The following is a 27,467-nucleotide window of genomic DNA, read 5'->3' on the forward strand; positions in this document are numbered from 1 at the left end:
TTTTTTTTTTTTGGTGCGTAAGGAATGAAGAAAAGGTTTCTCTCTTTTAAGGCGGCTGCGTGCTAAATCTGCAATTTCTTATCCAATTCGGCCAGCAGGCCCCGGATGTCGCAAACGAAGCGGTAGACGTAACGCTGGCCGCTGGTCTTGTGGATGATGTTCTTGTGGTAATAGTAGCGCAGCCCCCGACTCAGTTTCTCGTACGTCATGCGAGGCTTGTTCTTACGCTTGCCCCAGCGCCTGGCCACCTAGCAGGAAACGAGAGGAAGGGGGGGACGGGGAGGGGAGGAATGAGTAAGCAATCCATTGGCACTGATAACCAGAAGCCCGTTTTAGCCCGATTCCTTACTCGAGCGTTGCTTACTTGTGGCTTTGTGCCCAGATAATGCCACATGCTGCCTTGCCTTTGCCCGTTGTGGCTACTCAAGCTAACCACAGAGACCATTTTAGCAATTGAGGGAGAGGGAGGGCCGCAGTGGATGGGGCCATGATGTTTCTTCTGTAGTTTCAGGAGCTGGGTATGTCTAGTTTAATGAAAAGAAGGACTAGGGGAGACATGATAGCAGTCTTCCAATATCTATGCTGCCACAAAGAAGAGGGAGTCAACCTATTCTCCAAAGCACCTGAGGGCAAGACAAGAAGCAATGGGTGGAAACTAATCAAGGAGAGAAGCAAATTAGAACTGAGGAGGAATTACCTGACAGAACAATTAATCAGTGGAACAACCTGCCCCCAGAAGTTGTGAATGCCCCAACACTCAAAATCTTTAAGATGTTGGATAGCCATTTGTCTGAAACGGTTTAGGGTTTCCTGCCTAGGCAGGGGGTTGGATTAGAAGACCTCCAAGGTCCCTTCCAACTCTGCTATCGTATTGTATTGTTTAGGAGAAGGATGGAGCTTTACAAGCGATGGAGTCCATTAAACTCACTGTACCGTTGGCTTCAGGATGGCGGGAAACCTCTGGTCTTTTTTTTTTTAATAAGTTTTTTTTTTTTTACAAACATTGCGTGAATAGTGGAACCTGGGTATCATACATTCTAATACGAATAAAGCTAATAGCATTAGTCATAGTTACTACTTTCAACCAACTCATATATTTATAATAGTAATACATATTTATATAAAGTTACAATCTGTCATTATTTGATTACCCCATGTTTTCTCTTATTTTTGCTCTTATTATATAAAAGTGTAGACACTGATATTCCCTTTTTCTCTTATTTCTATCTCTTATTCTAACTTTTAATCATACCATGTTTTCCCCAAAATAAGACGTCTTATTTTCTTTTGACCCCCGAATAAGCACTAGCCCATATTTTCGGGGAGGTCTTATTATTTTTGAGGTGCAGGAGGCGACAAGCATGGTCACCTCATGGCTGCTGCTGTGGTTGCAATATTTTCGGGGAGGGCTTATTTTAGCGCATGCGCTCAAAAGCCCTATTGGGCTTATTATCTGGGGAGGTCTTATTTTCGGGGAAACGGTATCTGAAATTTCTGGTCTTTGATAGGGGGACCAAGTTCAGGCCTGGGTTGTTTGTATGTCCTAATGTTAGGCCACGGTTTGTTGAATAAGCCACAATTGGTTACAGACAACCCATTAAGCCAAGCCAGCCATGCCCACATCTGAAACTTACTGAAATGCAAACATCTGCAGCTTTCTACCTTCATAAGGACTAAGCCCTTGATTTAACAAAAACTATGTCATCCTGAGGAGAATGTCCCCATCCAAATCCTGCTTTCTGTATTCCTGAGAGACTCTTTGCCGCAAGGGAAGAGCACCATGGGTTGTACATAAATGAGGGGAGGGTGAGGGGGGGACTCACCTCGTGGGGGTCACAGAGCTTGAATTCCCAGTCGTTCCCTGTCCAGCGGATGAGGGCTTGGCAAGAGCCATCCTGCAGGAGCTCCAGCAGAAAGCGCCATAATTGAATGGGTCCGGCCCCTGCCATAAAAACAAGGGGTGAAGAGGGGTGACTTGGAAACGGTGCTGGGGACTCAAATGAGCGCAGCTGTTCATTGCAACCAGAAGAGAAAAAAACCGCCTTTAGGAGATGCCACTTAAAAATAGAGGCAGCCTTAAAATAAAGGAAACGGGGGGGGGGGAGGGAGAAGGAGGGAGGGAGGAAGAATGAAGGAAGGAAGGAAGGAAGGAAGGGAGAGAGAGAAAAAAATGAAAAAGGAAAGAAAAAAGAAAAAAAACCTTGAAAAAAATGGGCTGCTTAAATGACTTTTAAGTCATTTATTTATTTATTTATTTATTTATTTATTTATTTATTTATTTATATATTAGACTTATATACCGCTTCATAGGGCTTTCAGCCCTCTCTAAGCGGCTTACAAATTTTTAGCAAATTGAGTCAGCAACTTGCCCCCACAGTCCGGGTCCTCATTTCACCCACCTCGGAAGGATGGAAGGCTGAGTCGACCTTGAGCCGGTGAGATTTGAACCGCTGAGCTGCAGATCACAGTCAGCTAAAGTGGCCTGCAGTACTGCACCCTAACCACTGCGCCACCTCGGCTCCATTTAAGTCGTAAAATGGGGCAAAATTCACTTAACAAATGTTTCACTGAACAACTGAAATTTAGGCTCAATTATAGTTGTAAGTCGGAGGACTCCTGTACTGTAACTCAAAGCCAGAGGAACGGAATGGCAGGTACCCCAAATATAGGACGTTTCTTAATTTTGGAGTCACCACTGAGAAGTCAACCTCATACCTGACCTTAATGTTTGGGCAAGCAATTAAAAAAGTCATTGTCATTCCAGACCCTTTAAGACCTGAAGCTTCGTGTCAGGGCGTTATGGGTTTCTGTAGTCTCCCAACCCATGCTCCCCAGTCAACATTACCTGCCCGATCTTTAGGTAAAGCGTTGGTGTTCTTGCTATCAGCCGGGTCTCTGCGTTCCCGTTTTTTCTGGCTCCTGATTGGCGAATCGCATTGGCAAGAATCGCTGTCCAAGGCACTGGATTGGCTGCCTGAATCGGGACCAAGGGATTCAATCCAATATTCTAAAGGCAATGACAATGGATGAACAGGGACGTAAGCATGAAAGTTTGTAAGCCCTGCAAGATCAAAGCCTTATAAAAGTACAAGAACCATATGTGTGTGTGTGTGTGTGTGTGTGTGTGTGTGTTTAGATAGATAGATAGATAGATGATAGATAGATAGATAGATAGATAGATAGATAGATAGATAGATAGATAGAGCCAAGGTGGCGCAGTGGTTAAATGCAGCACTGCAGGCTACTGCTAGATCAGCAGGTCAGCGGTTCAAATCTCACCGGCTCAGGGTTGACTCAGCCTTCCATCCTTCCGAGGTGGGTAAAATGAGGACCCAGATTGTTGGGGGCAATATGCTGACTCTCTGTAAACCGCTTAGAGAGGCCTGAAAGGCCTATGAAGCGGTATATAAGTCTACTGCTATTGCTATTGCTATAGATAGATAGATATAAAGATGATAGATAGATATAAAGATGATAGATAGATAGATAGATAGATAGATAGATAGATAGATAGATAGATAGATAGATAGATAGATAGATATGATAGATAGATGATAGATAGATAGATAGATAGATGATAGATAGATAGATAGATAGATAGATAGATAGATAGATAGATAGATAGATAGATATAAAGATGATGATAGATAGATGATAGATAGATAGATAGATAGATAGATAGATAGATAGATAGATAGATAGATAGATAGATAGATAGATAGATAGATAGATAGATAGATAGATGAGAGAGAGAGAGAGAGAGAGAGCTTGCATTCACACAACACTTTTAACCAGTCCCTTCAAGCAGGGGTACTCAACCCCCAGTCCATGGATCGGCACCGGTCCGCAAAATGGTAGAAACCGGGCTGTGCAAACAAGCGAAGCCCAATCCGCGGGATGCAGGCTGCACATGAAACCACACCCCCTCTGGCCCACTGAAGAACCTCTCTCCACGGAACCGGTCCCTGGGGGCCAGGTTGGGGGGCCACTGCCTTAAAGTCCCAATAGCCTATGGTGCAAAGCATGTTTTAATGAAGCACATGATTGGCTGGTTGGTTTATAGTTCAGGTTCTTCTAGAACTCACAGAACTCTATCCGGTTGGCCCAGAGTCTCCCAGCCAGCTTTCATGCATAAGACGGGTCTAGAACTGACAGTTTGCTAGTTCCTAGCCTGGTTCTTTAACCTCTAAACCAGGGGTGTCAAACTCAAAGCCCGCGAGCCAGATCTGGCCTGCGGGGTGCTTAAATCTGCTGCTGGTTGAGGAATTCTGGGAGTTGAAGTCCATATATCTTAAAATTGCCGAGGTTGAGAAACACTGCACTAGAGTGAGATCTTGCAATGGACAGGGCTTCTTATCATCTTAATTTAATGACCCCATAATCCCTTGGGGGGTGGAGTTTGGGCAGTTGAATGGAGCTAGCAGAGTGTTTTAATGGCCAGATGCCCTTCCTGTTGCCAACGCGGAGTTTTGTTCAGCAGATACATATATTCTCAGTGTGCCCAGAGGCAGAAATATCTACCTAGGATTGAACTCACAGCCTCCTGATTGTGAGCGCCACCTCTAGACCACCGCACCACCACTCCAACTGACAGGGCTTCTTGTGCTGCCATTAAATTTCACAAATTTCTCATGGACCTTTTTTAGGTCCGTGAGAAAATATGTGAAAATAAAGACAAACATGCCTGCACACACAGAGTGATAATGCAAGTTGAGAAATATCACCAGAAAATTTCTAAAGCATGTTGAAAATGAGTTTTTTTAAAAAAGATTCAGGAACTTGAAGGGTAGTTTGGAGGACAGGAATTATACAAACTCTTGCAGATCTGAGATTTTACCTTCCTTCTGATGTTCTTGCTGATCTCCAGGAGGAAGTTGAGCAGAAGACACCTGTTCTCCAGGAGAATCGGGATACAGAACATACCAAGGGTGAGGAGCAGCCGAGAGGCCACTGGAACCCTCAAGGCTGTGGGGGACACTGTCTTGTTGAAGCACCATTCTTGAAGCTGCAGGAGATTCAAAATACAGGTGTCATCAGAATCATGGGAGAATTGGTAGTCCTATCTATCACTTTACTCATCTTGTGTCTTTCTATAAGCATAGGTTTTTATAACAGGTAAAGGTTCCCGCAAATATATGCTAGTTGTTCCTGACTCTAGGGGGGGGGTGCTCATCTCTGTTTCAAAGCCGAAGAGCCAGCACTGTCCGAAGACATCTCCGTGGTCATGTGGCTGGCATGACTAAACGCCGAAGGCCAGTGGTGGGATTCAAATAATTTACCAACCAGTTCTCTGCCCTAATGACTAGCTGGATAGGTGGGGCTCGGTGGTCATGTGATCATGTGGGTGTGGCCAACTCAAGGTCACTCAGGTTGATGGAGAACTTCACCTTAGTAGTTACAATGGTAATAAGGGTTAACCGGAGAGGCAGTTTCCGTAAGCAGGGCAATAAAGATTAGGCTAGAAACAACACCCAGAATGTTTCCTTCCTGCCTTCCTTACAGGATTAGCCCTGTAAAGTGGGGAAAAACAAAAGATTTCTTCTAAAAACCGGTTCTCCGAACTGCTTAGAAAGTTACCAACCGGTTCTCCCGAATAGGTGCGAACTGGCTGAATCCCACCACTGCCGAAGGCCCACGGAATGCTGTTACCTTCCCACCAAAGGTGGTCCCTATTTTTCTACAGAAGGAAGTAGGAAGCAGAAGGAAAAGTATTATGATGGTAAGATCTAAGGAATGGTCCATCTATTGTCCGCATCCAGAAGTTTTGAAGAAAAGACTGGATAATCATCTCTCATTAATTAATCTTCAATTAACCAGTGGAACAGAAGTTCCTTTCAGACATTGTGGTTGTATCATCACTGGAGGTTTTTAAGAAGAGACTGGACAGTCACTGGTCTGAAATAGAATATGATCTCCTGCTTGAACAGGCAGATCTCCAAGGTCCCTTCCAGCTCTCTATTCTGATTCTGATGGTTTACCTGATTCCCCTACACATTGCAGAAGGTTAGACTAGATGATCTTCTAACCCATTCCAACTCTACAACTTTCCACTTCTCTGATAAATGAGACCAGTGACTTCTGATAAGTGCCTTGTCTGGGAAACTTCAGAAGAATTCTCATATCCACATATAATGAAAATTGCCTTTTATGCTGTACCTACATTGGGACAAATACTGCAATATTCCTGTTGTAGTAGCACAGTAGTTGTTTATTATTACTATTATTCCACCTACTCCTCATTCATATTTCAGATACCTGTGCCAATTCCCATAATTCCCAGAGAGTTGTGCTGGCAGGGAACCATGGGATGGATAGTCTAACCTTTCTAAAGGGGAACGTTTTTGGGGAAGGCTGATGACTGGCAGCCTTACAACATTTCGGCAAAGTTTTTAAACCTTCACTTCCTCTTGTTGCTTTAACTCCCAGTTGTGTCAGTTTGACACAGAGGGGCAGTAATTTCGTATTGGGCTGTTATGTTGCTTCCTGCTCTATCTTACTCCAAAGCCATGACCAATTTAACTAATTGCATGGGATGTTTTTAAAAGGGGAGAAGGGGGAGAGCTGCTTTGTTTAATCCGCCCTCTTGCCAAGTCATTGCATTCATGCACTGAGAAATGCCCACGAGGACTTGTGACATCGCCCATCTCACTTCCCTTTCAACAGGTACATGTAAGGTATTCTTTCTTAACTTCACCATTTTCAAAATGATTCATAGAAGAAGCCTGAAGAAATCTTTCTCCTTCAGTGAATGTGCAACGACGGCTAAGCTACAGCGTATAGTTATAACAGGAGCAAATCTAAGCAGGAATGATTCCCCTGTATACACAGGTGGGCTTCAAAAATCTTAGCAAGGGGTTCTCTTCCCGGTTGCTGAGTGGGTGTGGCCTAGTCTGCCTCCTGCACTACAAGGGGGAGGGGGGCGTTTTTGCCCTCCCCAGGCTCCAGAGGCTTTCCTTGAGTCTCCGGAAGGGTGAAAATGGCCGAACGGCCCTTAGGCCCGCTTTTCGCCCTCCCTGAGCCTCCACGCACGCCCTGGACTTACCTGCATCGAAAATGGGCCACATGGGGACTCTTGGGAGGAGATGGGTGGGCAGGGGTGGGCAGGGCCAGCCAGGAGTGGAATTTGGGGTTTGTCTGAACTACGCAGCATCTTAGCTAGATGTTCCCCTGAACCCCTGCAAACCCTCAGAAACCCACCCTGGGCTGTATAAGTCACACTACTAGCGAGGCAAATTTAGATATTTGCAATCTGGCTTCCAAGAAAAATAAGTAAAGCAACTAACTAAAAAAAAAACCACAAATGAAATTATTTGAACAGATACAAGCAAGCATGCCCAATGTATAGCATAAATATTTATGTGTCTCAAAGGCATTGTTGAAAGGCATCTGGACTTAATATTTAACCGAAGGCTACTGGTTGGGGGGGAAAGAATGAAGAGGAGATTGTGCAACAAATTCTTTATTGCAACATTTTACTTTGTTCTTTTTTTTTTTATTTCGCCTTTGATGTTTTTATTTTTCACTCTTTGGTATTCTTTAGGCTTTGGCAATATAATAATTAAACAAAAAGTTAAAACTTTTTGTGTTGTTTTCATTTTTTTTTAGGTTTTTAAAGAAAACACATAAACATAAATGCAAAATAAAAAAAACACGTCAAGAAGATAAAAGAATAAAGCACAAAAAGGAGGGCCTAAAAATCTCAAGGAGGTTATAACTTCAACCTGCATTATTAATGGATGGCTGAATATAGTGCTTAGATTACTAAAAAAAATCACTGTTCAGCTTTAAGCAAGGATAAATATCAAGAATCATGGCCAACACAGTAACAAATTGCCACCTGAAATTAGAAGCTACAAAAATTGAGTCAAAAGTGAGCATCTGTTCTGCTTTATATATTCCAAACATTGAAGTTTGAATCAATTGGCAGTGAGGTTTGAGTCTGAGTTTGGCAGCCACGTTAAATGTGTTTAATAAATAAATGAACCTGTTAATCTTCATTTCTCATCAAATGAGAATTTGGTAGTTATGAGAGTTTAAACCCCACATGTCAGAAAAACACAAGTATTTCCCCACAAGCTTTCTCTACTCCCCCTTCTCTCCTTCCAAATATTTTATACTTATTTATTTTCATTTATGTATTTATTTCATCAAGCATGAATTAAATAACAGATATAAGTATAGACATCTGTACAAATAAATACAATACAATACAAATACAATAGCAGAGTTGGAAGGGACCTTCTAGTCCAACCCCCTGCCTGGGCAGGAAACCTTATACTGTTTCAGACAAATGGCTATCCAACATCTTCTTAAAGACTTCCAGTGTTGGGGCATTCACAACTTCTGGAGTCAACTTCTGTTCCACTGATTAATTGTTCTAACTGTCAGGAAATTTCTCCTCAGTTCTAAGTTGCTTCTCTCTCCTTGATGACTTTCCACCCATTGCTTCTTGCTCTACCCTCAGGTGCCTTGGAGAATAGTTTGACTCCCTCTTCTTTGTGGCAGTCCCTGAGATATTGAAAGACTGCTATCATGTCTCCCCTAGTCCTTCTTTTCATTAAACTAGACATACCCAGTTCCTGCAACCGTTCTTCATATGTTTTAGTCTCCAGTCCCCTAATCATCTTGTTGCTCTTCTCTGCACTCTTTCTACAGTCTCCATGATTATGAGCATACAAAATGAATATAAATACAAGGGAATATTAGGACAGGGACAGTAGGCACGCTGGTGCGCTTATGCACGCCCCTTACAGACCTCTTAGGAAAGGGGTGAGTTTCGACAGTAGAGAGTCTAAGGTTAAAGTTTTGGGGGTTGGGGGAAGAAACCACAGTGTCAGGTAGTGCATTCCAGGCATTGACCACTCTGTTGCTGAAGTCGTATGTTAATGGATGGGCCTTCTCCGGGTGCCATCAGCCAGACAATGTCGGCTGGCGACTCCTCCGGGGAGGGCCTTCTCTGTAGCTGCTCCAACCCTATGGAACGACCTATCCCCAGAGATCCGGACCCTTCCCACTCTCTCGGCCTTCCAAAAGGCTACTAAAACCTGGCTATTCCGGCAGGCCTGGGGCTGTTGACCTCATGAATGAGGTCCAGCCCCGCCTAGATTGAGTGCATGATGTGTTTTTTTTTAATCTGCTTTTCTTCTCTATTTTTAATTTTTATCCATTTTAGAGTTGTATTTCTATAAGCCACCCAGAGTCCTTCGGGATTGGGCGGCATATAAATTCATTAAATTTGAATTTGAAATTTACTGAAGTCGTAAAATCAACCAAAACTCACCACCATGGTACGGTTCCCTGTAGTCTGGATCAGAAGAAACCTGTTTCAATTCCACAATAGTCTTGGTGTACTCAGGAAAACCTAAAAAGAAAAAGAGACCATTCTATTAATGTTTATTCTTACAGTGACGGTGTGTGGTGTGAGGGATGGTGCATTTTCTGCTGCTTATAACTCTATTGCTAAAGTGACACTTAGGATCGTTCATAGATGAGTTCTTGAAAATCGATGGATAAGCAGTTTGAGGGAAAAAAAACCATGGGATTTTGGTTCTATATATGATAAAAGCAGCAAGATCTTTTGCAAGCACAGAGATAGAAGGAGCTGCAGATTCCCACAATGGAAGAATGGAGGGTGAAATTAATGGAGCTGGCTGAAATGGTGAGACTAAAAACTTTGATTAAAGAGAATAACACTTTGGAGACCACTTTTGAGCGCTTTGCTTGAAATGAAAAGAAAAATTTTTTTTTTAATTTTGGGGGATTTGATGATGACAACTATTCATGATTACTAAAAATAAGGAGAGAGAAACTGCCATGAATAAAAAGGGCAACTTCCAACTTCGATACAGTTGCAAACTTTTCATTTCATTCATTTTTTTTTTTAAAAAAAAATCCATCAGTCATACGTCTATTAAAACTAAAATACTGCTTTATGGTTAAAGAGAATAGTTAGCAACATTTAAATTCAAATCTCTATGAACCTGCCTCCACACTATTCTTAATTTCGTTTAATCTTTCCCTCTCAGATTTGTTTAATGTCTAAAATAAAGCCTTAAAAAAGAGAAAGGAAATAAAATCATTCCTGCTTGAATTTTCATAACTGTGTAATGGATTCAAGAGAAGAGAGAGATGGAAAGGGAAGAGGAAAAATGCACCCTCTTAAAATGAAGGCAAAATTCTTATAAAGCACCAGTTGGATAAATAACTCGGGACGCTTATGCTGGGACCTCATCCCAACTTCCTCTGCTGGCGAGGATGCTAGTTACCTTTTAAGCCAAGGGATTCATGGATTGGCACTGTCTTCTCAAAACCTTCCAGTTCAGCAAGGTAACTGCCACCAGTCCAGCTTGGCAGCTGCTGCTCCATCTCATTTTCTTGTAGAAACCAGGACCCCATGTCACCAAAATCATCTTGGAAAATCTTCCTGTACTCTTCCGAAAAGTCTTGTGGAATATAAAGAGAGAAAGAAAAGAATGTAGGAGGTGTTCATATTCTTTTACTATATGTACCCAGACTCATTGCTGGAATGAGCAATAGCCTGATTAGCAATAATCATTAGATTATTATTATTATTATGTGGTTAATCTTTGGTGAGATTCACAGCCTTTTGGGCTGGTTGGTAGCTCAACAGCTCGAGTCCTAACCAAGGACCTAGGAACTGTTAAGGTAACATCGGAGGATATAAGCTGTTCCAAGTAGGGTGGTTTTTTGTAGAATCAGAATGTTCAAGTCTGATAAATTTAAAATTTCCAAATAGCAAGGTAGCCCTTTAGGTATTGTTCCAAGGGCTCCAATTACAATCAGGACAACCACGATTCAGAATCCAGACTGACAGGCCCTTGGCCCACAACACACCTGACATAACAATAGTTGAAAAGAAAAAAGTATGGTTCATTGACATTGCAATACCTGGAGATGCACGAATTGAAGATAAACAGCAAGAAAAAAATCACAAAGTACCGGGACTTGCAAATTGAAGTTGAGCGACTGTGGAAAAAGAAATCGTCTGTTGTCCCAATTGTAATTGGAGCCCTTGGAGCAATACCCAAAGGGCTACCTCACTATTTGGAAATTTTAAATTTATCAGACTTGAACATTCTGATTCTACAAAAAAACACCCTATTTGGAACAGCTTATATAACAGTTCCTAGGTCCTTGATTAGGACTCGAGCTGTTGAGCTACCAACCAGCCCCAAAGGCTGTGAATCTCACCAAAGATTTAATAATAATAATAATAATAATAATAATAATAATAATAATAATAAGATACACAGCTGGTATAGTTAACTGGACACAAGCTGATTTGGACCTTTTGGACCGAAAAACCAGGAAACTAATGACAATGCACTACAGTTTACATCCACATGGTGATACTGATAGACTGTACCTGCCCCGAAAATCAGGTGGCAGAGGATTATTACAAGTGAAGCAAACAGTTGAAGAAGAAAAACATGCACTGGCTGATTATTTAAAAGAAAGTCAAGAACATCTATTAATCGAAGTAAAGAACAAAAATCTACTGAAGGCCCAACAGACGAAACAAGAATACAGAAAAGATGTGATAAAATCAAGAATGGAGAGTTGGCAGAACAAAGCACTGCATGGCCAATTTCTGGAAAAAATAAAAGATAAAGTGGACAGTGAACAAACTTGGTTATGGTTAACAACAGGTACATTAAAGAAAGAAACAGAGTCACTAATCCTGGCTGCTCAAGAACAAGCTATCCGCACAAATGCCATTAAGGCCAAAATCGAAAAATCCTCTGATGATGCCAAATGCAGACTTTGCAAAGAAGCTGATGAAACTGTTGATCACATACTCAGCTGCTGTAAAAAAATCGCGCAGACTGATTATAAATTGCGGCACAATTCAGTAGCACAAATGATCCATTGGAATTTGTGCAAAAATTATAATATTAAAACAGCAACAAACTGGTGGGAACATCAGCCTGAAAAAGTCACCGAAAATCAGATGGTCAAGATCTTGTGGGATTTCCGTATACAAACCGACAAAATACTGGCGCATAATACACCAGACATCACACTGGTTGAGAAAAATAAGGTCACAATCATAGACATCGCAATACCAGGTGATAGCAGGGTCGCCGAGAAGGAACATGAAAAAATCGCAAGATACCAGGACTTAAAAATCGAAATTCAACGACTATGGCACAAACCAGCAGTGATAATTCCGGTGGTAATTGGCACACTGGGTGCTATTCCAAAAGCACTGGAATTACATTTAAAACAGTTAAAAATTGACAAAATCACCATCAGTCAAATGCAAAAAGCCGCACTGCTTGGATCTGCACGCATATTAAGAAAATACGTTACGACGTCCTAGGCCCCTGGGTGGGGCCCGACTAGTAACCAATGCCAAATCCGGTGAAACAACTGGCCGCTGTGATACAATTGTATAATAATAATAATATATTAAAACAGCAACAAACTGGTGGGAACATCAGCCTGAAAAAGTCACCGAAAATCAGATGGTCAAGATCTTGTGGGATTTTCGAATACAAACAGACCAAATACTGGCGCATAATGCACCAGACATCACACTGGTTGAGAAAAACAAGGTTACAATCATAGATATGCAATACCAGGTGATAGCAAGGTTGATGAGAAGGAATGTGAAAAAATCGCAAAATACCAGGACTTAAAAATCGAAATTCAACGACTATGGCATAAAACAGCAGTGGTAATTCCAGTGGTAATTGGCACACTGGGTGCTATTCCAAAAGAACTGGAATTACATTTAAAACAGTTAAAAATTGACAAAATCACCATCAGTCAAATGCAAAAAGCCGCACTGCTTGGATTTGCAAGCATATTACGAAAATACGTTACAACGTCCTAGGCCCCTGGGTGGGGCCCGACTAGTAACCAATGCCAAATCCGGCGAAACAACTGGCCGCTGTGATACACTTGTATAATAATAAATTATTCAAGATAGTTACAGCCCATTGCTATCTCTGCATTTGTAGCCTGAATATTCATGCAGGACACAAACATGAAATAATGTTTATTTCTTTGAAGCTGATGCTACAACAAATCTTGGCACCTGACAACCTTGGTAGATTTTTCAAACATCCTGATTAGTCCTGATTATTGTTGGGATGGGAAACCACCTGAAAATGTCAAGTTTCAAATAAATAAACGACCTCATGCAGGTAGCCTTCGACTTATGACCACCGCTGAGCCCAAACTTTCTGTGCTAAGTGAGACATGTGTTAAGTGAGTTTTGCCCTATTTTACGACTTTTCTTGCCCCGTTTGTTAAGTCCGTCGCTGTAGTTGTTAAGTGAGTAAGGGGGTTGCCATGTCAATCAGGCTTCCCCATTGTCAGAAAGTCGCAAAGGGGGATCCCAGGACCCCGGGACGCTGCAACTATCGTAAATATGAATCCGTTGCCAAGCATCTGAATTTAGTATGTGGTCTGAACAGTCATAAGTCACTTTTTTTTCCAATGCAATTATAACTTTGAACGATCATTAAATGAATTATTGTAAGTCTAGGACGGTCGGTAAACAAACCACCACCAAATAAGGCAGGGCCAACTTTTTCCCCATCTTGCTGCCAGAAGAATCCTATGGATGTAACGAAGGGGGCTGAGCTCAGCTCTAACAAACTTTCTACCTTTTCTTACTCTTTCTAGCCAGAAATGTTGGGACAGGCATTTTGATGATCTATCTATCTGAATATCTTTTATCTGCATGGTAACTCTCCAAAAGGTGAGCAGAAGTGGTCCAAATTTGTGGGGGGGGGAGAAGAAGCCAATCAAGGACAAACAAAGTTTTTAAATGCACCAAAAACAGCTGTGGGCTTTAGGGAAACTCCCACCCCACTCCAGTTGCAATCCGATAGAATAGAATTCTTTGTTGGCCAAGTGTGACTGCACACACAAGGAATTTTGTCTATAGAAGAGTTAGTTGGGCAGCCACTCCAAAAGTTGATATTACTCTTCCATTCTCAGCTTTCTTCCTTCCTTCATCCCTCCTGGTCACATGTCCCAGAGTGGAGCATAGGCAGACACCCCTTGCTTTCCAATTGCACCCCTACTTATAAACCATGTGGCCACAGCTGGGGAAGGATTTGGCAAGGGTTCCAGAAGAAGACACGCTCCGCGTGTTTCCTCTGTTTGGGTCAGAGGTGCAAGGACTCGCCGAGGCCAATTTAGTGGCCTGTCACAAACGAGACAAAATTATGGTTTTGTTTTCCAAAACATCACTCACCTGTTGCTTCGATCTCTGCTCCAACAGGGACCGTTTGCACTGGGTTATCCCTCCAGTTTTCTTGCCAAGACTCCATATCTGGATAGAGACAAATAATATCATCCCCACCTCACTTCCTGCAAAAACCATCTCTTGCCCTGCTCAGCTGTACTCGTCCTGCCTGCTTGAGCAGGCGGATGGTCCATTTTCATCCCTCAAGTTGCAATGCAATGCAATGCAATGCAATGCAATGCAATGCAATGCAATGCAATGCAATGCAATGCAATGCAATGCAATGCAATGCAATGCAATACAATACAATACAATACAATACAATACAATAGCAGAGTTGGAAGGGGCCTTGGAGGTCTTCTAGTCCAACCCCCTGCCTAGGCAGGAAACCCTATACTGTTTCAGACAAATGGCTATCCAACATCTTCTTAAAGATTTCCAGTGTTGGGGTATTGGCAACTCCTGGAGGCAAGCTGTTCCGCTGATTAATTGTTTTAACTGTCAGGAAATTTCTCCTCAGTTCTAAGTTGCTTCTCTCCTTGATTAGTTTCCACTCATTGCTTCTTGTTCTGCTCTCAGTTGCTTTGGAGAATAGTTTGACTCCCTCTTCTTTGTGGCAATCCCTGAGAAATTGGAAGACTGCTATCATGTCTCCCCTAGTCCTTCTTTTCATCAGACTAGACATACCCAGTTCCTGCAACCGTTCTTCATATGTTTGAGCCTCCAGTCCCCTAATCATCCTTGTTGCTCTTCTCTGCACTCTTTCTAGAGTCTCCACATCTTTTTTACATTGTGGCGACCAAAACTGAATGCAGTATTCCAAGTGTGGCCTTACCAAGGCATTATAAAGTGGTATCAACCATGTGATCTTGATTCTATACCTCTGTTTATGTAGCCTAGAACTGTGTTGGCTTTTTTGGCAGCTGCTGCACACGGCTGGCTCATATTTAAATGGTTGTCCACTAGGACTCCAAGATCCCCCTCACAGTTACTACTATTGAGCAAGGTACCACCTATACTGTACCTGTGCATTTTGTTTCTCTTGCCTAAATTTAGAACCTTACTCTTTTCACCATTGATCAGGAGAGAGACAGAATTAAACCTTTCCAACCCAAGACTAAAGCCCCCATCTGCCACCAAGTTTCATTTCTGGAAAAATAAATAAATAAATGCACTTGCCCGCCTTCAAAACATTCTAAATAATGTTTCAATTATTTATCATTGTATAAGAATGTTGGGCTGCATTCATAATGTGTGTTTCACTTAACATAAACTCTTACTAGTCCACCTTGCAATGATCTCTTAAATAATCAGTCGTTCACTGGACAGAAATTGCTGTAGTTCTTTATCTTATCTTACACTGTGCTGATTGTTGCCATTGTTATTTATATGCTAACTAGACTTTAACAATGACCTGATTTTTTTTTAATGATGTAAATTATTCACTTACGTAAAACCAACTAATGAAACATTGAAAATTCTTACCTAATGCACGTGTGTGTGTATGATACTCATATAAAACTGAGAAATATTGAAAATTCTTATCGGCTAGATGTAAAATATTTTGCAGGATCTGGGACATGTATGTTTGCCTTCATTCATAAACTATTTTATCTATGTAGAGATTCAGATTTACATGTACATAAATATAATAGTCACTTACGTAAAGCTATTTTGTGAAGTACTAAATATTCTTATGTATATAAAGTGGAAATTCATTAACACACAAACAAATATAAATTAAATGTTATGTCTCTAATTATACCTTTCCAGAAAATGGATTTATTCAGTAACTCAATTCAATAATTAAAACCAAGATAGATTCAAACCATGGGTGCCATTCTGGAGAATTTGGGGGTGATCCACCTAACCTCTAGTGACGAGAATGAACTGAATCGGGTTTCCCTAATTCAGCATCATCTAAAACTGTTGGCAACTTCCAGAATTCCTTTGGCCATGATAGCCAGATGCTCCAGATGTTTGCATCTCAATTTGGCAGGACTAAATGAAATAGCTTTTCGCGTGTATCGGCCTGCAGATACTAGATATCAAGTCTGACGTTGGTTGTGGGCAACAAACGTATTTTTGCGTGAAATTTCATACACACACACACACACAGACACATCATTCCAACACAATCCTTGCTTCAACTCCTGATTGTACTCACCGCTTTGCAGGGGTCTCTTAAGGGATGGCCGGCTTGGAGAAATTTCTTGCAGGTAACGAAATCCCAAAGTTTAGCGGCACAAAATATCTTCTGCTCCTTGGACTATGAAGTTGGGAGAAGAATAGTTACACCTAGGAGTATCTCTGGCCAGTTGGTTTCTTCTGCTTTCCTCATAAAAGCATTGGCCGGCACTTATCCCTTGCCAGGGGTCTTTACCATTCCCACCCACCCACCCACCTTTTCTCTCTGTATTCATATCCTTGGACTTCTTTTGCTCCCATTGGTTGAATAAAGGAGTGAGTTTCGTGACTTTTTCTGTGTTTTTGAGGGGAGGGGGAGGGAGGCAGACGGATTTTCCATGTCAGCACAGCCAGCGTGTGTGTCTGTGTGTGTGTGAAAGGGACAGGGAGAGGGTGGGGAGGGAGAGAAAGTGTATATCACGACTTTGCAATCCCCAAGGGGCAACCAGGTGGCCAAATTTCAGAGACAGAAGGAAGGTCGTGAGAGGAAGCGAGGCTGGGATGTTTATCTCTCAAAAACACAACACAGTTCGCCAAATCTTCTAAGCAATGCTGGTCCTCCCAACTCCAATCAATCTTAAAAGGAGACACCGTGACTTCCTCCAAGGCCTGCCCTGAGCCAGAAAAAAACTAATTTTTTCTCACTGAGTCAAACGCCTCCTAACCCAGGTTGATTTTCCCTGAGACCCAACACTGTTTATCTAGGAGGCAGAACGAAGGCAATTCAAAGAGTTACACACGTAGAAAGCTCTTCCTAAGCTGCCGGATCACAATTCTCAACAAGGCGTGCACGTTGAAGGGAGGGAGAGCTAGAAGTCAACACAACCCTAGAAGGAACTAAGTTGGCCAACCCTACTGTTGTACTTATAGGCTGGGCCAAAGGACAGGAGAGCTGAGCTTAACAAATACCAGCAAGGAGAATTGGGTCACAATCATAACAGGGGGGGGGGGGAATGTAAGCCAGCTGTGGTTATCCTATACCCAACTAAATTCTGGTGCTTCCAATAGGAGAAATCCAACTGCTACTTAAGAGAAATCTCCAAATATTTACCTGCAAAATATCTGGAGATTTTTTTTTTAATCTGGAGACAGTTTTCCCCCAAACGGCATCACTCTGCTTAACAACTAATTCCTACAACACTGTCAATAATTTACCAAGAATATCTCTTCCTTCCTAGTAACTATCTCTCCCCACTTATGATTATAACCGTGTTTTTTTTGTTTTTTTATTTACTTTGTCAACAAGTACAAGGAAACAAGTATGAAAACACATGAAAAAGTGACACAAATAAATGGATATAAATAAGGAAAACATAGCCATAAACGCATAAAAAGAGTACATATAAATGGGACAGTAGGACAAGGACGGTAAGCACGCTGGTGCACTTATGCACACACCCTTAGGGGCCTCTTAAGAAATGCGTAAGGTCCATGGTAGAGAGCTTAAGGTAAAAGGTATGGGGGGTTAGAGGAACTAACCACAGGATCAGGTAGGGTGTTCCGTACATTTACGACTCTATGGCTGAAATCGTTTTTTCCTGCAATCAAGATTAGAACCGATTACATTGAGTTTGTATCTATTGACAGCCCTTTTGTCATTGCAGTTGAAGTAAACGTAATCATTGACAAGTAGGACTTTATGGCAGACTATCTTGGGCACTAAGCTCAGGTCGAAATGTAGACGGCGTAGTTCATGGTTATCCAGGTCTAAAATTTCAAGCCTGCTGGTATACGGAATTTTATTACGAGCAGAGGAGTTGAGTACTCTTCTTGTAAAAAAACGTTGGTTGTATCTTTCAATTTATATTGTTTGTATTATTTCTTAGTACGATTTGATAGCTTATTAGTAACCTTGTCAATCAATTGCAATTTCGTTGCAATTCCAATCCAAGTATTTAAAGAAAGCGTCTGTCAAATAGATTGTCACTAAGTGTTGTAACTTTTTTTATTCTTGATGAATGTATTTTTATTCTCCTTATGTACACTGAGAGCATCTGCACCAAAGACAAATTCCTTGTGTCTCCAATCACACTTGGCCAATAAAGAATTCTCTTCTATTCTAATAGCATATTAGATATTCTCACCCCACTTAGGTACTAATAAGCAGCTTCCTAACACAAGGGATGCTTGTATTGAGAAACAGGAGTGGAGTGGGGGGAAGGACAAGCATTAAAAAAAAACAGAGTCTAGTTGCATTGTGATGTTGTGCTGTGCAATTAAAACCAAATTGCTTGATTTCGGCCATGTTGACCACACACTATCTCTCCTGCGCACTTTTCTCTAGGACAAGCAATGAGTGGCAAAATTTCCCAACCCATAGAGAAGCTAGTCCCCTTGTACTTAAACAGCCCTAAACCACAAAGCCACAAAATTGAGTAATGGCTTGAGATTGGGCAAGGAACACACAAAAGGACTCTCCACCCAACAAGCTTGTTGCCACCTAATTGAGCCAGAAACTAGCCCCACATCTGAGTCTCAATTCACCTCTCCCAACCTGGTCCTCACTCAATCAGCTGGACTGCAATCCCCCCCCCCCCATCACTACCTGGGCAAGGATGATAGACCTCTGTCGTTCAACACATCTGGGCAAGCCTTATTCAAGGACAAGGATGCCTAACTTTGGCCTGGATGTGATGCCCCGTAGAGGCTTGATCCCCCAGGGTAGATAGGATGAAGTTGTGGGTGACATTCAGTCCCCAAACAAATCTGATTTCACCGTAGTTCCAACCCAAGAATTTAAAGAAAGCATCTGTCAAATTGAAATTTGCAATACAGTGGCAACTGAAGGAGGAGTTGAAGGCTACTTATAGCCATGGGGTCTCTGTCCTTCATGAAACCTGCAGTCCGGCTTCTGTACCCCCAAAGCCCTATGCGCTCTCCATCCTCATCCCATGAACAGGCCCCTCGCCCAGCATTCCAACTGCCCCAATGATCCTTCGGAAGAACTCTTACGTGTAGGCTCATGCACGGCTCCTATTGATTTTGAGGGCGCTCCTTTCTGTGTCCCTTCCAGGGAATCTCAGCAGAGAGGTGAGTGGGTGGGTGGGTATGCCAGCCTCCGAAAATATGATGTGAGATTGTGCAATCAGCCCCAGCGTTGAGACAAGGAGTGCACAACAGCAACCGGAAACCACAGGGCCCCCACGCCTTACCACCAAGCACAAACCAGGTGCAGCGGAGCTCAGAAAAGTAGTAGAAAAAGAGGAGGAGGAGGAGGAGGAGAACGTAGAGTGAAATGAAACTGTCCGTTTGCTCTGCCTAAGTTGGAAAGCTGAAGGTTTTTTTAGCCAATAGCAAGTGTTGGGGGGGGGGGCTTTCCAACAAGCTGAAAGTAGCAATGACCAAGGCAACAAGTTGCTTTTTAACAGAGTTGGAAGGGACCTTGTAGGTCAACTAGTCCAAACCCTCCCCCTACTCAAGCAGGAAACCCTATACCATTTCTAACAAATGGCAATCTCTTCTTGAAAGCCTCCAGTGATGAAGCTCCCACAACTTCCGAAGGCAACTTCTGTTCCATTAGTTGATTGTTCTCACTGTCAGAAACGTTCTCCTGATTTCCAGGTTGAATCTCTCCTTGATCAGTTTCCATCCATTTTTCCTTCTCTGGCCTTCAAGTGCTTTGGAAAATAGCTTGACCCCCCTCCTCTCTGTGGCAGCCCCTCTAATATTGGAACACTGCTCTCCTGTCTCCCCTGGTCCTTCTCTTCACTAGTTGGGCACAATTTCTTTTAGTGGGGGAAATATCTTAAAAGTAAATTATTATTTTTTTTAAAACCCAAGATAATATTGCAGCCTCTCTTTTATCTGATCCCTGAAACATTGGCTGGATAGAGGCAGAGAAGAAGCCAAGCATCTCTATTTCCCAAAACATGATTTAAAAAACATGAAATAGAAAATATGGTAAAATATTGGCCAGTTACCCAACCATCCCCTGGATCTGCCCTTGGGGTTGAGGGCAGGGCTGGTGGCATGGTCCACCTTGAGTACCTGTTTCTGTTTGTTAAGAACAAAACTTGCACCCAGAAAATACAATTTACATTCCTTTCCCTGAATGGGCCATTTAGGACAGGCATCCAGAACCCTAACCAATACTGTACGTGGTAAAGGTAAAGGTTCCCCTTGCACATATGTGCTAGCCGTTCCCAACTCTAGGGGGCGATGCCCATCTCCGTTTTAAAGCCAAAGAGCCAGCATTGTCCGAAGACGTCTCTGTGGTCATGTGGCCGGCATGACTAAACATCGAAGGCGCACTGAACTCTGTTCCCTTCCCACCAAAGGTGGTTCCTATTTTTCTACTTGCATTTTTACATGCTTTCAAACTGCTAGGTTGGCAGAAGGTGGGACAAGTAACGGGAGCTCACTCCGTTATGCAGCGTTAGGGATTCGAACTGCCGAACTGCCGACCTTTCTGATCAACAAGCTCAGCGTCTTAGCCATTGAGTCACCGCGTCCCCTTACTGTACATGAGAGGCTTTCAAAGATCCGCCAGATTTAGAATTAAACATATCACTGCGCTTTGCAGCATAATTGAATTAACCCATTTATTTTTTATTTATGGGGAAAAAAAACACCCACCGAACTACAAAGTAACAAAAGAGGTTGGGTTCACACAATGCTCTAAGCCAGGGGGATCGGACCAAGATGAATTCTAATTGAGCTTGCCACATTGTATGTGAGTGGATCCCCTAGTTTTGACTCTTGAGATGACTGTGAACCACCACTGTTAATGCTGTTGTGGGCTGTTGCTGCATCGTAAAGCATTAAGGCCCGTAATTTGTTTCATAACATGTTATCTTAAAAATAAGATACTGAAATAAAAAAAAATAAGAAAACGGAAACCAAGTTTTCAAAGCACAAATTCCAAATAACTAAAAGAGAACTCTGACGTGAGTTTCTTTCTACGGGGCTCAACCTTGGGATGATCCACTCATTTGTAAATGAGTTACAAATAAATAAAGCACGTGTAATTAAGAACAGAAGAGTACAACAGAGGTGGAAGGGACCTTGGGGGGTCTTCTAGTCCAACCCCCTACTCAAGCAGGAAACCCTATACCATTTCAGACAAGTGGTTGTCCCGTGACCGCCTCCTGCAACATACCTCCCAGCGCCCAATAAGATCTCACAGGGTGGGCCTTCTCCGGGTGCCATCGACCACACAATGTCGTCTGGCGGCTCCTCGGGGGAGAGCCTTCTCTGTAGCTGCTCCGGCCCTAGGGAACGATCTACCCCCTGAGATCCGGATCCTCCCCACTCTCTCGGCCTTCCGAAAGTCTATTAAGACCTGGCTGTTCCAGCAGGCCTGGGGCTGCTGATCTTTGACTGAACTTCAGCCCCACCAAGATTGAGTGCATGTTGCGTTCTTTTAATTCGTTTTATCTTGTATTTTAAATTCTTTTTAATATTTTTAAATTGTTTTTATGTAAGCCGCCCGGAGTCCTTTGGGATTGGGCGGCATACAAATCCATTAAAACCTTAAACCTTAAACCATTAACTCGATGGCCAAGATTCATGCTGCCCAGGATGCACGCAGAATGAGAAACCAGAAAGAAAATTGCCAAGTTTAACATATCGTGTGGATGCAACCAACAAGCTGGCTGCAGCCCCAATTGAGTAGATTATGCAGGCACAGCCTGGTGAGTGTATTCTACTGCAAGAGGGGGAGGGGGGTAGCAGAGTGAGCGTGCTTTCAATGGAGCCCATCAAACAGAACTGTTAATTGATGGTATCTGCAGAAGATCCGTCCTGCAGAGATGAAAGACCAGACAGTCGCATAACGAGAGAAGTCTATCGTTGGATGGCCAGCCCCTCGAATGCTTTCAGCAGCAAAATTTAGAACCAGGGCCTGGCACTGAGGCCAGGAAACTATAAACAACACATATCATGGTATCTTCCCCCTTTATCAAACCATTATAAGAAGAGACAAACATGACCATTTCAGTAGCATTTCCGTAGGGTGAGTGCAGTTAGCATGGGATTTCTAAGAAGAACGTGTGAAAAACAAGAATAGATAAGGTCAAGAGTATTGAATGAGGGCTGAATTCACGTGGCTTAAGTACGAAAGGCGATGGCCAGTGTAAAACGAATATGCTTCAGATGGTTTGGTCATACAGAGAGAATGAACAAGGATCAAACTGGAAAACAAATGAAGGAAGATTGGATGAGTTGAGAGGAGCAGAAAGGCACAAGAATTCAAATTTGGGTGGGGTTGATAGAAAGTTTGATGAAGAAAAGCAGCATATCTATATACGTAATGGAGGTAAGAAAGATAGAAAGATGTGACAGTAGAGGTATAGTGAAGGATGTTGGCTTGAACTCAGAAGCATTTATAGGATAGCAAAGATTCAATAACTTAGTTGCACCCACCATTTAGATTTCTTTTATCTTCCTCTTGCCTTCATTTAAATGTATTTGGATGTAGCTCTATCGCCTTCTCTTTTTCCAGTTTTATGCCTATATTAATTTGTTCTTTCTTACTCTTTATCTGTGTTTAGCATTATTATTACTATTTGCAACAACAGGATTGTATCACAGCGGCCAGTTGTTTTGCCAGATTTGGCATTGGTTACTAGTCGGGCCCCACCCAGGGGCCTAGGACGTCGTAATGTATTTTCGTAATATGCGTGCAGATCCAAGCAGTGCGGCTTTTTGCATTTGACTGATGGTGATTTTGTCAATTTTTAACTGTTTTAAATGTAATTCCAGTGCTTTTGGAATAGCACCCAGTGTGCCGATTACCACTGGAATTACCACTGCTGGTTTGTGCCATAATCGTTGAATTTCGATTTTTAAGTCCTGGTATTTCGTGATTTTTTCATATTCCTTCTCATCGACCCTGCTATCACCTGGTATTGCGATGTCTATGATTGTAACCTTATTTTTCTCAACCAGTGTGATGTCTGGTGTATTATGCGCCAGTATTTTGTCTGTTTGTATGTGAAAATCCCACAAGATCTTGACCATCTGATTTTCGGTGACTTTTTCAGGCTGATGTTCCCACCAGTTTGTTGCTGTTTTAATATTATAATTTTTGCACAAATTCCAATGCATCATTTGTGCTACTGAATTGTGCCGCAATTTATAATCAGTCTGCGCAATTTTTTTACAGCAGCTGAGTATGTGATCAACAGTTTCATCAGCTTCTTTGCAAAGTCTGCATTTGGCATCATCAGAGGATTTTTTGATTTTGGCCTTAATGGCATTTGTGCGGATAGCTTGTTCTTGCGCAGCCAGGATTAGTGACTCTGTTTCTTTCTTTAAGTTACCTGCTGTTAACCATAACCAAGTTTTTTCACTGTCCACTTTATCTTTTAGTTTTTTCATAAATTTGCCATGAAATGCTTTGTTCTGCCAACTCTCCATTCTTGATTTTATCACATCTTTTCTGTATTCTTGTTTCGTCTGTTGGACCTTCAATAGATTTTTGTTCTTTACTTCGATTAATAGATGTTCTTGACTTTTTTAAAATAATCAGCCAGTGCATGTTTTTCTTCTTCAACTGTTTGCTTCACTTGTAATAATCCTCTGCCACCTGATTTTCAGGGCAGGTATAGTCTATCATTATTATTATTATTATTATTATTATTATTATTATTATTATTATTATTATTATTATTAAATACCATGATGAGTATGATGTATGTATACTTATATAGAGAAACTGGCAGGAGAGGTACAATTAGTAGTCTTAAATCAAATGGTTAACTTAATTATTGTTTGAGTTCTGTTTCAATATTATTCTTGCAATGGGTTTCTATTTTCATAACAAGGGTGGGTTCCTGCCAGTTCTAACCTCTTCTATAGAAGAGGTTCCACAAATCTACAGTGCCATTTAGAACCGGTTCCACCTCCCTCCCCCCACCCGTCCGCACATCATCAAGATGAAGAGCGAGAGGAGGAATTCTGGGAGTTGAAGTCCACAAGTCTTAAAGCTATCAAGTTTGAACACCCCTGGGGTTTTTTTTTTCCTAAAGGCTTAGGGGTAGAAGGGTCTTGTAACTTGACAGCTTTAAGACTTGCGTGCTTCAAATGCCAGAGTTTCTGAGCCAATATTTTGGTTGCTAAGCAAGAGCATTGTTAAGTGAGTTTCACCACATTTTACAAGTTGGCCATGCCCACCCAGTCACATGACTGGCAAGCCACACCCACCTAGTCCCATGGCTGGCAAGCCACTCCCACCCCAATCACATGGTTGGCAAGCCACTCCCACAAAGCAGGCCACACCTACAGAAGAGGTTCTAAAAAAATTGAAACCCACCACTGTTTCATTACCATGCAGTACATCACAATAATCTATAACATAGTTTTCTGGGGCTTGAATTTATTTATTCTGCAGACAACCCACGGAGGTTAATTAAACCATGACTTGAAGTCAACTTAATGGGGTGAGCTAAAAACCAAATAGTTGCATTTATATCCACCTACTAAATTTAAATAACAATAGCCATGGTTCATTTTCTTATTTCCCTTGTGCAGTCCAAAGATAGTCTAGGTGGTTAGTTTAGATAATGTGCAAAATCAGACTATGGATAAATTAAGTAATCAGGTTAAATGTGCAATGGGTAGATACAGTCATCTTATTGTACATGGCTCACCAATAGTGATTTGTTCAATACAATATAGGCCCAACTTTCTAGTATATTGTAAAGCAATCTAGAGCCTGGTTGATGCCTCTAGATCAGTATTTCCCAACCTTTGCCACCTGCCTGGGGAATTCTGGACATTGAAGACCACACATTTTAAAGTGGTCAAGATTGAGATACCTTGCTCTAGATCCGTGATGGCAAACCAATAGCCTTGCGTGCCCAAAGTGGCATATGAAGCCATGTTCTCCAGCACTCACAGCCTGTTTGTCTTCTGGGTTTCTGGGGCACATGCATGCAATGATCAGCTGTCCTTCATGCATGAGGCAGTGCCAAAAACCGGTGTGCACATGCAAGCCAGCCAGCTGATTGTTGGGTGTGCATGTGTGACAGAACCTGGAAGTTCAATGTTTCCGAAGCACGATCCCTTTGCATGCCAAAAATGAGCCTGGGCGTGCGCATGTGTGCTCGCCAGCTGATCATAGGATGCGTATGCACACTAGAACCCGGAAGTTCGGCTTTTCCAGAGCATGGCTTCGAAGAGCACATGCGTGGTGTTTCCGCGCAATCTTTTCAACACTCGGTTGCCATCACTGTTCTAGGTCCCTATGCAGGAGTGGGTTTCTCGCCCCGTTCCAACCGGTTCGGTTGGAACGGGGCCGGCGGCATCCTCGTGCACGCGCGCGGTGCACGCATGCGTACTAGCGTCTGCGCAACGCTCCAGCTGCTCCTGGATGATCGTGCAGGCGCTGTATGCGTCCTGTGCATGCGTGGAAGCGCAGAACTAGTCAAAACTGGGTAAGGACCGCGGGCGGGCGGGTGCGCCTTTCGCCGTTCCCGGAAGTTACTTACTTCCGGGTTCGGCAACCAACCGGTTCGCAGGGACCGCCGCGAACCGGTTGAAACCCACCCCTGTCCCTATGTTATGAAGCCACTTCAGCATATAAATAACCAATGACTTCAATGAGGTCCCAAGAGAAGAAGCACGAGATAGAATAATCAGCTGTGTGGTCATTTAAACGTTGTTCCTGCTCATAGGATCAGATCAGATCATTCTAATTAGAATGACTCCAATCCAAAATTCACATCAACAACGTTCAGCAATTTACTGAATAAATGTCAATTAATCTCAATTAACAAAGAAACAGACTGTATATGGATGCATGTCTCGTCCATGTGACATCTGACAAGTCTCCACCTGAGAATCACGTTTTCCACTTCTTCCCCTGTTTTCTTTTCAAATAAACTCTTTTCTCAACGTTTTCTTAACCCAGACAAAACTGACTGGAATCTCACTGATATCATGGACACTGTATCCTTCATTCTAACAAAATGATCTCATCAGTGGATTAACTGCATCCTCACCTGCCCACTGGACCATTGTGTGTCTGTTGATGTCTCTGCACCACCTCAATTTTTTTTTAAAAAAAATATTCCTTTGATTAAGCAGAAAACATAAGTAAATGAATAGAGAAGTGCCCTACTGCCAAGCAAAACTCCAGCCCTGAGATAATTTTTATAGGAATGCCACCCGATTCTACTTGAGGCTCCAAGAAACTCTACAAAAAAGAAGCTCAGGAATTTCAGGTTATATCTTTGCTGAGAAGAGAGACCAATGGTACAGAAAATAATAATAATAAAAATAAAAATAAAACAAAGCTAAGATGGGCATCAAAAGCAAGAAGAAAGCTGCCCATAAATTTAAAAAAAGGTAATCTCATCCTATTGTCTCCCAACCCCTGGAGCAGGATATGATTGGCTACAGGTGGAAGCCATTTTGTGAGAGTGCCCACAGGTCACTCACTCACCTAACAGGTTAGTCTCTCAAATAGGCTAAAATAACTTCCCTACCAACGGCATAACAGAGCAACAGCATTCACTAACGTAGCTGAGACAGAATCAAGGATCACAGACGAAATCACCGAGCATGAACTTATAAGCAGTTTGCAATTCCGGGTCTCACTGAGATCTAAATTTCAGTAAATAATTCATCAGGTTTCCCTGTCCTCAATCTAGGAGGCCCCCACTGTAAGCAATGCCCTTTAGCTGAAGAGGGTAACATGGCACAAACAAGGGGGCTTAAGTTGACAGAAGATACCTCTGAATGTGTACAGTGGCTTTCCGACTCCAGAAGCTAATTTTCAACCCATAAAAAAGCGCCTGCTTTAAAGATCAAGCTTTGGGTCCTCCTGACTTTTGTGGGGCGCATCCCTCTTGGTCTTGCTTCCTGCAAAAAATAAATCAAATGAGCCTTCAAGAACAACCACAAGTCTTCTTCTGCCCTCGTCCCTCTCTCTTTTCCACCCGCCGTCTCCCATGTCCTCGTCCCTTGTCCATTGCAGTCTCAAAAAAAAAAAATCTCTTGACTTACCCATTTGTAATTTGAACAAGAGGAGGAAAAAAATGCATCTAAGCCAACAATGCTATTTAAAAAAAAAAAAAAAAACTTTCAGAGCCTGTAAGCTTGGTCACACCAA

The 27,467-nt window shown here is 42.3% G+C and overlaps 1 protein-coding gene across 2 annotated transcripts; it reads right to left on the reverse strand.

The window, feature by feature from the left end:
• On the reverse strand, window positions 1-27,176 carry ETV2 (ETS variant transcription factor 2). 2 transcript variants are annotated; one of them, XM_032228020.1, is made up of 9 exons: window positions 27,089-27,176; window positions 16,392-16,493; window positions 14,234-14,311; window positions 10,266-10,442; window positions 9,281-9,361; window positions 4,838-5,005; window positions 2,846-3,007; window positions 1,824-1,942; window positions 1-248 (listed from the first exon to the last, which is right to left on the reverse strand). In XM_032228020.1, the coding sequence occupies exons 3-9, from the start codon at window positions 14,307-14,309 to the stop codon at window positions 63-65; spliced, it is 969 nt and encodes a 322-aa protein (XP_032083911.1). In that variant the 5' UTR covers window positions 14,310-14,311; window positions 16,392-16,493; window positions 27,089-27,176; the 3' UTR covers window positions 1-62. The 2 variants fall into 2 exon arrangements, with proteins under 2 accessions (XP_032083911.1, XP_032083912.1); XM_032228021.1 differs by lacking the exon at window positions 27,089-27,176 and adding an exon at window positions 19,364-19,745.
• Window positions 27,177-27,467: the final 291 nt, after the last annotated feature.

This window comes from Thamnophis elegans, chromosome 12 (assembly GCF_009769535.1).
Source record: "Thamnophis elegans isolate rThaEle1 chromosome 12, rThaEle1.pri, whole genome shotgun sequence".
Classification (NCBI taxonomy): Eukaryota; Metazoa; Chordata; class Lepidosauria; order Squamata; family Colubridae; genus Thamnophis; species Thamnophis elegans.